General features: G+C 42.9%; 2 protein-coding genes across 2 annotated transcripts; both read right to left on the bottom strand.

The window, feature by feature from the left end:
• Window positions 1–588: 588 nt before the first annotated feature.
• Window positions 589–1,512, bottom strand: LOC128122993 (olfactory receptor 1361-like). The gene has a single exon (XM_052758902.1). It carries the CDS (start codon window positions 1,510–1,512, stop codon window positions 589–591), a length of 924 nt encoding a protein of 307 aa, XP_052614862.1.
• An 8,115-nt stretch (window positions 1,513–9,627) lies between these two features.
• LOC128122605 (olfactory receptor 1361-like) lies at window positions 9,628–10,551 on the bottom strand. Its single transcript, XM_052758243.1, has one exon. It carries the CDS (start codon window positions 10,549–10,551, stop codon window positions 9,628–9,630), a length of 924 nt encoding a protein of 307 aa, XP_052614203.1.
• Window positions 10,552–11,833: the final 1,282 nt, after the last annotated feature.

An 11,833-nucleotide genomic window follows, 5' to 3' on the forward strand; every position in this document is an offset into this window, starting at 1 on the left:
TCACCTTGCCAGCTCCATGAATCCTCTGACCCAATGTCCCTAAATCATCAGCTGGAAAGGCTCTCTGGTCCCTGTCTCCTCACTCTTTATATGCCTTTCTCTGCCCAGCAAATTCACTTCCCATCTCAACCTTCCTAGTGCTGGGATTAATGCCACGTGTGCTTCCCAAATACTGGAGTTAAATGTGGGTGCCACTATTGCCTGGTTCTGTTTCTCTCCTAGACTGGATCAATCTCAGCTTGGCCATGAACTCACAAAGATCCAGACAGATCTCTGCCTCCAGAGTGCTAGGATTAAAAATGTGTGTCAACACAGCCTCACCTCTGTGTTAAACTCTGTGGCTGATTCTGTTCTCTGATCTTCAGACAAGCTTTATTACTTAGATTACAAATATCACCACAGAGATAAGTTTCAAATTGTGTGACAGAGAATGTTAGTCAGCATCCAAATCAAAAGCATAATCACCATCATCTATCACTAATCCAAGGCAAGGTCATGTGAGCACTAGACCAGTCTGAGTGTCTGTTTATAAAAATGAAAAAAATGCATGACGTCTTGGAGTCCTCTTAGCTCTAGAAATTTCAGATTCTAGGATCTGAGAATTATCTTCCTTAGGGCTCCTTTGATGTCACGATTCCTCAGGCTATAGATGAAGGGATTGGCCATGGGAGTCACCACTGTGAAGAGGACAGAGGCCACTGCATCCTGTAGTGAGTAGGAGGAAATAGGGTGCATATAAACTCCTAGGATGGTCCCGTAGAAGAGACAGACCACAGTGAGGTGAGAACCACATGTGGACAGGGCTTTTCTTATCCCATGGGCAGTGGGCATCTTCAAGACCTTAGAGTAGATGTAGGCATAGGAAACAACAATGCATACAAATGGTGTAATAAATATCACTGCACCCTCAGTAAAGGCTGTGACGTCATTGATAAAGGTGTCAGAACAAGAGAGTTTCAGGACAAGGTAGGGGTCACAGAAGAAGTGGTGCACTGCATTGTAGGAGCAGAAGGTGAGTTGAACCATGAGAAGAATGTGCAAGAGAGCATGCAGGTTTGTGATGACCCATGATATGGCCACCAGGAGGACACAGAGTCTGGGCCTCATCATCATGGTGTAGTGGAGTGGGTGACAAATGGCCACATAGCGGTCGTAAGCCATCACACTCAGCAGGAAGCCATCCATGTTGCCAAATATGAACATGAAGTACATCTGGGCCATACACTCCGTGTAAGAGATGGACTTGCTTCCCACCATGTGATTCACCAGCGCCTTGGGGACAGTGACTGAGGAAAAGCAGATGTCAACAGTGGAGAGGTTGGCCAAGAAGAAGTACATGGGTGTGTGGAGATGAGGGTCACAGCTGATGGCCAGGATGATGAGAAGGTTCCCAGAGATGGTGACCATGTACATCCCCAAGAACATTCCAAAGACGACCTCTTCTTGGTCTGACTCTTCAGAGAGACCCAGGAGGAGGAATTCTGTAGTGATTGTCTGATTGTCACCATCCATGTCTTTGGAAAGAGAGTGAGACCCATGTAGTTAAATCATTCACCAACACTTGAAGAAAACTGTTATGAACTTTCAAAAATTTTGCTTGTTATTTGAGAATTAACTGCTAATAAAATGCCTTACAATGTATTTTTATAGCAACGAGTGGTCCATTCTTAAAGGATTGAATTCTAATGACTGATTTTATTGACTCTGCTCTTGTTTGCCTAGTGACATATATGTGTGCATTTTATACTGGAATTAACTCAGTCTAGGAATTGATGTACTACATTTCACTGTACACATGAAGAAACTGAGGAGTGGGCAGCTAGATGCTTCATCAAAAATTGCTGATCGATATCAGTGAGAGTTCAAAACAAGCTAATGGTCTTGTTCTCTGTGTTACACATAGACGCACATGGTCATGCATGCTCACACATACATGAACATAACCACTCATAGGTGCATGAACACACACACCATGCACAACACACATCCATACACAAACACGCACATAGATATTATATAACACAACACACAAGCACACTTTTATGTACATGTTCTTTTGTCTGATCAGAAATTTCTGAGTGTAAGTAATCCTCCTGCCTCAACTTCCAGATGGCTGGGAGGATAGGCAGGTATAATGTCCCCAACAATTTTTATGTTATATTAGCTACCATTTTATTAAATTGTAATCAAATGAAAAGTCACTACTAAGTGTCATATATTATAAACCCAGAGGTTGTGCTGTGGCTTCTCTATTTCCTCACACTTGGGGTGGCCAATAGGCTTAGACTGGCTGTTGGGCCTTTGTATTTTATCGGCTACAGAGATGTTTTCACCACAGCTCACAGCTGTTTGTCTGCTCACGTGAGCTGTGGGCCAGACTCCTGGGTGCAGTGTTCTCTCCTTTCTGCACACAGAAGAGGGGGGCAAACAGAGTCTAAGTGCAATGGTTTCCTATTGGAGATAAAAGGTTTTACAGGTGGATAAAATGCAGATTCATGGGCATCTCAAAAGACAATCCCAAGGCTAAGGAATCACCACAGCCAGCAGGTCAGGATCACATCTGGACTGCAGTGCCCATGGAGGAATGCCAGGCAATTTAAGCTGAGAAAGGGAGGAGAGTCACCCTGGGGGTGATCAAAGGCCCAGGGAAAGACAAGAGAGGTGACAACTGTCACGTGAAATGGCCTGGCTGCTGGGACAGAACATGACATGGGAACTGATAATGTTGTTTATAGGACGTGTGTATGGTAGACACAGTGAGGCCACTATACTGTGAGAGTGAAATGGAGCAAAACCCTGACATGTGAGATCCAAGTTAACTTCCAGAACGTTACAATGGATGTAGAACAATGTAACAACAACAGTAAAATCTAGAAGGAGGTCTGGGGAGATGGCTCAGTGGGTAAAGCATGTGCAGTGTAAGTGTGAAGACTTGAGTTCAAATCCCCAGAACCCACATAAAATTCCGCACCACAGACATGTCTTCTATCCCAGTGCTTTCATGGTGAAATGAGAATTTAAAAACCTAGAATAAGCTTCCAATGGGTCACAGGGTCAGTGGACTCCAGAAGCAGAGATGAGACAGAATGATCAATAGTTCATAAGGACCAACAAAAGTATCCTTTGACTGTAGATGTTAATGTTCTAGAAATCAAATAGTTTCCTATCAAAGAAATAGAAAAAGATGCACAAAGGGATGTAAAGACAACTTGTTTCAGTGGGGCAAGACCATAGCTAAGGCTCAGTCCTGAGAGCATTAAGCTGTAGTTATTCCATATTTTTTTACGCTGTTCATTAAGAGATGGTGGACACTGGAATGGTCAGTTGCTGGAAATAATACTAACATATCATGGTTTAAGCCCTAGGTGTACGGCTTCCACGGGACACCAGTGCATCATGGCAGGTCATGCATGGATGCTGCTTTCTTTGGTAGGCTCTTCAACGCTAGCTTTTAGATTTCAATTGCACTTCCCCTTAAGCCTCTGTTTAGAGACAGAATTCTGCTGCCACGACTGTAAAAAAAGAACTTTCGGGACATATGTTTGTGTGTGTGTGTGTGTGTGTGTGTGTGTGTGTGTGTGTGTGTGTGTATGTGTGTGTATGTGTGTGTGTATGTATGTATGTGTGTGTATATATTCTAATGTGTGTCTGTTTTGCTGCATTGGTTTCTGTGAGTTGTGGACATGTCCAGAGTGTCTGAGATGCCAGATGCACAGCTATGTCTGCATCACTGGGTGTTGGGGACCCTGCACCTTAAAGGCGGCTTTGTATCTGGACTCCAGTTGGAGTCAACAGTCCACTGCCGGTTTCAGGAGCATCCAAGCCGCCACAGTCTGAGACACCTTCATTATACACCCTCACACGCCAGAGGATGGGCAGAGAACAAATACGAAGACCAGGATACAATAATGACTTTCTCTGTCTCTGTTTCTCCCTGTTTCTGTGTGTGTGTGTGTGTGTGTGTGTGTGTGTGTGTGTGTGTGTGTGTGTGTGTGTGTTTCACTCTGTGTTTCTCTCTCTGTCTCTCTCTCTTTCCCTCACTCCCTCTCTGCCCCCCACGCCCACTTCTGAACAGGCTTTGGAGCAGCCTGCAGTACTGCTCCTAACCCACTGACCTCCATTATGTCCTTCTGCTTTCTCTGCCCACTTTGCGGCTTCCACTGTGTCTTCGTGCGGAGCACCTCATGGAGGACAAGGCCTGGACGTGTAGGAGTGAGATGCTTTTCCTCCTTTGAACTTGGTCAGGTGCAGAGAGTGAATGAAGTTCTTTCTCTGTCAACCCATGTGCTCAAGTCCATGGGAGTCTGCCTGATGTGGGGGCGCCCTCTGCTGCTCCCTCAACCACCTTACCTGGGTGCTCTGGGCTGCTGCCAGGTGTCTTCAGGTAAGTTCTCTCTCTGCTCCTGCCATGTTTGAGGCTGGGTTTTGAGAAATCCACACTTGAAGCTGAAAAGGAAAGGACCTTTTCTCCCTAGAAGAGAAGATTTAGAACGAGCCATGTGGCTTTCTCTGGTCAAGCTTGGATGGTTGGGAGTGAATATGTTGATTCTCCATCCCTGGAGATGGTGCCTGCATGAAGGTGGCTGCCAAGTTTGTATTCCCCCAGGGAGGATTTCTCAGAGGTTGTAGTTAGAGACAAGGTTGAAGTGTTTACACTGTGTATTCTGTCTGGGCACTGAAAATTAGGATCCTCAGAAAGTCATTCTTGAACAGGTGCTCACTGCTAGGGCTCTATCCTTGGTTAATTATTTATATTTCATCATGTCTGATAAGATGGTGCTTACAAATGTATATATATGTATATATATATATATATATATATAAATACATAGTGTAGTATCACAATATATAAATATTGTGTATCACATAGCAATACAGTGTAAAAGTTTGTCAAGTAACAGTAGAGGTTAAGGTGAACACGAACTTGATGCCAAAAGCTAATGAATACCTACTAGAAATCAGACTACAAACCAAATGACGTCATCATTATTTTAGGTATGGCCTAAAAACAAAATTGGAGCCCTCTATCAGGTATTAATCAGTTACCAAACCCAACAGCAATGGCTTCTGTAACAAGTATAGGAATGATGCAGGAAAAGCACTTGACAAAGTTGTAAAAATATTAGTTAGTGTAAAACTTCTCAACAAATCCCAAATCAAAGGGCTCCTTAACTTGATGAAAGGTTTTTACAAAAAGATTTCATTGCAACCAGTGAGGTGCCCAATATTAATCTTTATCTGTCGTTTTCAACAGCTCTTTCTCTGAATGACTTTGCTCTTCTACTCATTCCCTGTTCATGTAACTGTTAGACTTAGCTCATCTATTTCAAAAAAGAAGTTTTAAGTTATTTGATTTGACAGCAATAAATCCATTCACTGTTTTTTAAAAATAATTTATTCCCTCTGAACTTTCAATACCATGTGTTTCTCTAACCATCGGACTCTTCTTTTTCTTCTTTCAGCTTGTCAAACACATAGCAAAACAAAACAAAACAAAACACAAAATGACTTGTAGGGGCAGCATGATTGCTCAGAAAGTAAAGACACTTGACACTAAGTGTGAGTTTGATCCCTAGAATATACACTGCCAGAGGAGAGAACTCACTCCTAAAAGTTTCCCTCTGACCTTCACATGCACACCATAGCACACATGCGCACAGAGAGAGAGAGAGAGAGAGAGAGAGAGAGAGAGAGAGAGAGAGAGAAACAGACAGAGAAATGTAATTCTTAAAAAATAAAGACATTGCATACATTTTTTATTGTTTCTCTTTCTTTTCTCTTTTCTGACAGAGTCTCACCACATAGCCCATGAATACCTAGAAATCACATCCTTTTGTCCAGGCTTCCAAGAGCTGGGATTAAAGATCTCACTGTATACAGGGGGCACAGCAAAAATGGTGCCAATATGACCACGCCATGGTGTGGGTAAAGGGGAGGCAGGTTTCTATTGCTGATCTGAGAGAGAACAGCCAGAGGATCGGGAAGAGTTCAGAGCAGACAGAGAAAGAAACAGACTGGACATGGCCAGGGCTGTCTGTGAGAGAAGAGAGAACAACCAGAAACAGAATAGAGAAGCGTAGTGAGAATAGCCAGAGCAGAAAATAGTGAGGCTGGGAGGATCGCTGAGTTATAAGAAGGATGAGGAACTGTGGGGAGGGAAGCCCCTGAGCTGGAGGGAGTTTGGGGTAGAGGAGATGAGAGGGCTAGGATGCCAGCATGGACATGGGTAACAGGTACTTGTGATACCAAGGGGGCCTAGAAGTCAGCATGGCTTTGATATGCTGATAGGCACCATGGGTAGCCATGTGTCCCTTCAGCTAGACATAAAGGAAATTACGCCTTTCAGCAGATGAGAACTGACTTCACAAATTCCTGAGGAATGCTGGCTTTTATCTAACTACCAGAAACACTGTAGTCCAGCTTGAGCTCATATCTGGATATATGGACAGCCTTTCAGAGTTTGAGAAATTGGGGTTTCCTTTGAATCTGAAACACAACCAGGACTGGCTTCGTATATGATACTATTATAAAGTGTACTTTAAAAAATATTGACTCCAAATTTCACTGTTGGCATATAGAAAAACAATTTCGTTTTGAGTATTGACATTACACACTGTGATCTTTAAAACCTGACCATATTTTCCTTTGTGAGTTTTCTGTGTTTGTTTGCTTGCTTTGGTTTTCTTTCGGCATGTCCCTTGGCATTTTCTGTATCCAGCAAATGCTTTCAATGTTCTTATTTTCCATTTCAATCTCTACATCTTCTTGTTCTTGCACCATTATAGGACTCCAGTGCAAAGATGAAATGACGTGGTCAGAACATACTTCTAACCTTGTCCCCAGGTTTAGAGGAGAGATGGTTTAGTCTTTCGTCTTATATATAATGTTTGCTGCAAGGTTTGGGGTTTGATTGATTGATTGTAAAAAGCCCTCTCTGGTAGAGGACCCTCCTTTTGACTTCCTTAAGTGTCTGACTGCAAACACTGGAACAGAGAGAAAGCTGATAATCCTCTCGTGTTCTGATAAGCCATTGTCGCTCTTGGTTCCAGTGAAGCTAACATCCTTGCCCTTCTCTCAGGGGTCCTCCAGATCAGTCAAAACATACACCTGTAGTTTTTTTGGTTTTGTTTGTTTTTTACTCTTTGGGGGCCCGTCACCCAGCTCCCAAATAAATACAGGGAGACTTATTCTTACCTACGAATGCCTGGCTTTAGCTTGACTTGTTTCTGGCCAGCTTTTCTAACTTAAGTTATCCTGTTTCTCTTTAACTACATTTTGCCTCTAGGCTCTTTACCTTTCTTTATCCTTTATATGTGTCTTTCCTTCTTACTCTGCAGCTGGCTGTGTGGCTGAGTGGCTGGCCCCTGGCCTCCTCCTCCCCTTCAACTTTTCTTGCTCCTTGCTCTCCTCTTGAACCTAGATTTCTCCTCTTGTTTATTCTCTCTGCCTGGCAGCCCTGCCTATTTCTCTCTCCTGCCTAGCTATTGGCCGTTTGGCTCTTTATTAGATCAATTAGGTGTTTTAGGCAGACAAAGTAACCAAGTAACACAGCTTTATAAAGTTAAGCAAGTGCAACATAAAAGAATGCAACACATCATTGCAGCATTAAACAAATATTCCACAGCATAAACAAATGTAACACATCTTAAACTAATATTCCACAATATCCACCCGCTAAACTCCATAGACAAAAGCCCAGGGCCGCCTCTAGCACCAACTGTTTCAGAAAGTAGACTCTTCTCCACGCTTAGGAATGGGGAGAGTGTTTCATGCATGCCAAGGCCTTTCTCACCAAAGAGCTACAGCCTTTTCCTTCAACAGAGAGTCCCAGGTTATTGTCATGCTGTGAGCAGGCTCTGGAGCTCTGAAATAGCTAATTATCACTGGCTCTTTGCTTTGTGGTTGCCATGTGGGGTGACTAATTCCTACAAGTTCCTGCCCATCACTGTGCACAGGTGTCTGATTCTGTACTTCATGCTCTAGTCTGTGGAATGTTTGGACTGTTCTCTGGTTTGATTACACAAGTTTATAATGAGGATTTATATATAAATAGAGACATATATCTGTTTCTATGCAACTGTAGTGCTAATGCTTATAGCCAGATAAAATTGTCTTGTATTTCTATTATCATTTACAGCTTTTCAGTTAGAGAAAAACAGAAAACTTCATCTCTTCAATGTTTGAATCAATTGTTTATTAGTAAGAAGCATTCCCTTGTGCAGTTCTGCCTCTATGCTTTACAGTATCCTTAAGCTGCTCATGTTTACTGTTAACTGTATTCTTGTGTGTTTCACAAGTGTGTTCTTATCACAAGTGTGATCTCTTTGCCCATTCTGTCTTATAACTGGACATTGTCCATACATATGAAGGCTATTGATAACTATTTGTTAATTGTAAATCCTCATAACTTGCTGGATCATTTCTACATTTGATTGTAGTTGGTTTATTTTTTATTCTTTTGGCTCTTTTACTCTTTGGGGGAGGCTGCCATCCGGCCCCCAAATAAATCACACATGGAGGCTTATTCTTTCTTATGAATACCTGGCCTCAGCTTGACTTATTTCTAGCCAGCTTTCCTTAACTTAAATTATCCCGTCTACCTTTTGCCTCTGGGCTTTTTCCCTTTCTTACTTCTGTATATCTTACTTTCACTCTTACTCTGTGGCTGGCTGGGTGGCTGGCCCCTGGCATCCTCCTCTCCTTGTTCTCTTGCTCCTCCTTAATTCTGTCTCTCATATTTCTCTTCCTATTCATTCTCTCTGGTTGCCACTAACACCTATCCTTTCTCCTACCCTGCTAGTGGCCATTCAGCTCTTTATTGGACTAATCAGGTGTTTTAGACAGGAAAAGTAACACAACTTCACAGAGTTAAACAAATACAACATAAAAGAATGCAACTCATCTTTGCATCATTAAACAAATATTCCACAGCATAAATGTGTATCTTAAAATAATATTCTACAACATTTGATTTAGTCTTACATTGTTTTCTTTAAAAATCTTTATTATGTCATCATATTCTCTGCCTGTGAAGATAATTTTGCTTACTGTCTGCAGCTTCCAGTATCCATCCTTTGGTGGCACTAGTCCCAGACTGGTGCCCATGATGAGGAGGAAAAGGCCAACAGGGCAGGAGGGGAGCAGAGGGTCTGCAAAGGATACATTCTGAGCTGTGAAATGTAGAAGACATGCTTAAGCCTGGGGCAGAGAAAAACTTGCCATGTTCCCACCTGCAGGTGAACTAGATGCTCCTCATCAGAGGCCAGAGAGAGACAGAGAAGGGGCATCACCTCTAAAGTGTTGTAGAAGCACCAGTTCTTTGTGGGAGCAGGCGTCGGACAGATTGGGAGGGAACATCTCAAAGCACAGGCACACACAGTTATCCCAGTGTTTCTGTCTGAGAAATGTGCTCCTCACAATAAGCCCTTTTCAGAGATGACAAATTACTGCTTTTATGAAAATGAGCATTTGCCAGCTTCAAATTTACAAACACAACCACGATCATTTGTCACTAGTCACAGGAAAAGCTGTGTATTAATTCTATACCAATCAGCACATCCTTTTCTCTGTAGAGATGAACAGATGCATGGTGTCCAGGAGTCCTCTCAGCTCTAAAAATTTTACATTCTAGCATCTGAGAATTATCTTCCTTAGGGCTCCTTTCATGTCACGATTCCTCAGGCTGTAGATGAAGGGATTGACCAGCGGTGTCACCACTGTGAAGATGACAGTGGCCACCGTGTCCTGTAGTGAGTATGAGGATGAAGGACGCATATAGACCCCCAGGATTGCGCCATAGAAGAGAGAGACCACAGTGAGGTGAGACCCACATGTGGATAGAGCTTTCTTTATCCCACGGGTAGAGGGCATCTTCAGGACATTAGAGAAAATGAAAATATAGGAAATAGCAATGCATGAAAATGGTGTCAGGAATATCACTCCACCCACTGTGAAGACCATCAGATCATTGAAAAAGGTGTCAGAACAAGAGAGCTTCAGGATAGGGTAGGGGTCACAGAAGAAGTGGTGCACTGCATTGTGGGAACAGAAGGTGAGGCGAACCATGAGCAGAGTGTGCAAGAGAGCATGCAGGTTTGTGATGACCCATGATATGGCCACCAGGAGGACACAGAGTCTGGGCCTCATCATCATGGTGTAGTGGAGTGGGTGACAAATGGCCACATAGCGATCATAGGCCATCACACTCAGCAGGAAGCCATCCATGTTGATGAATGTGATGAAGAAATAGATCTGGGCCATACACTCCGTGTAAGAGATGGACTTGCTTCCCACCATGTGATTCACCAGCGCCTTGGGGATGGTGACTGAGGAAAAGCAGATGTCAACAGTGGAGAGGTTGGCCAGGAAGAAGTACATGGGTGTGTGGAGATGAGGGTCACAGCTGATGGCCAGGATGATGAGAAGGTTCCCAGAGATGGTGACCAAGTACATCCCCAAGAACATTCCAAAGACGACCTCTTCTTGTTCTGACTTTCCAGAGAGACCCAGGAGGAGGAATTCTGCGATCATAGTTTCATTATCTCCACCCATATCTGGGGAAAGGAAGTATCATCAGTCAGTAAGATCATTTGCCAACATTTAGGCAAAAACAGTTTCTGTTGTGCAATGGTTTCCTGGTTGGTGATGAATAAATACCAACACGCTTCCAATATTGTACAATCTTACAATAAAATCCCTGCTAAATTCAGCAGGGTGCTATTCTAGTGCCCATACTTTCTGAACTACATTCCTGCTGCTAAGTTCCACATGCAGGACATTTCCTACACAATATTTACCTTTGTCTAATAATTGAGGTGATGAATTTATTTTATAGATGATGAAATTTAGGATGGGACCTTTAGGTCATTTAACTCCATTCATGGAGCCAAGGGAATAAAAAGTTCAAGCCAAGCTTAGTGCTTTTTTTTTCTTTAGTCTACATGTTAATAGCTTTCATCATGGAAATTTTAACTAAGGAGCAAGTGCTGTATTGATTATATTATAATCTCCAAGTTTTTTACTCTTTCCTACTTTCAGAGAGTTGGAAAGTATGTGGAGTCTGAGAGACCTGCCTGGTGGTTTTATTGGCATTATATCTGTCACTGAGCTCATGCGAGGGCCCCAGTGTGAGCCTTACCCACCTCCTTCCAGCAGTCAGAGAAGAAAGCCTGCTTCAAGTATACCAGAGTGTTTTTCTGAGATGAAAAGCAATTACCAAGTGGTAAAAAGACAAACAAACAAACAAAAAAAAACCTAATCAGTCTATCTCTAAGTCATGCACGCTCTGACAAAGCCTCTCTGCAGAGTGGATGGGTGGGTCAGGTGAGACATTTGGGCTGCAATGCTCCTGGGAGAATTCAAGGTGCTTGCCCAGGAAAGCAGAGTACTCCTTGCCTACCTGATCAAAGGCGAACAAAGAGGCGGAGGCATCGGGTCAGTGGTTCTCAACCTGTTTGTCATGTCCCCTTGGAGGCTGCATGTCAGATTTTCTGCATACCAGGTATTTACACTACAATTCATAACAGCAGCAAAATTACAGTTATGAAGTAGCAATGAAAATAATGTTATCATTGGGGGTCGCCACACCATGAGGAACTGTATTAAAGGGTCACAGCATTAGGAAGGTGAGAACCACTGTTCTAAGTGATAAGACCTGACTGCTGGGATAGAGAGCTATACAAGAATTATCTGGAGGGACTGGCTATAGATGGTGCTTGTTCTAGGTGTGGTGACTAGTCCTGGGGGAGCTGATTGTTGAAATTAAGGAGAAAGTGCTGAGATAAGAAATCGTTAAAATATTAATTAGATTATTCATTATGTTTTGTGTATAAGT

Source organism: Peromyscus californicus, unplaced genomic scaffold (assembly GCF_007827085.1).
Source record: "Peromyscus californicus insignis strain IS unplaced genomic scaffold, ASM782708v3 Scaffold_3__1_contigs__length_106647218, whole genome shotgun sequence".
Lineage (NCBI taxonomy): Eukaryota > Metazoa > Chordata > Mammalia > Rodentia > Cricetidae > Peromyscus > Peromyscus californicus.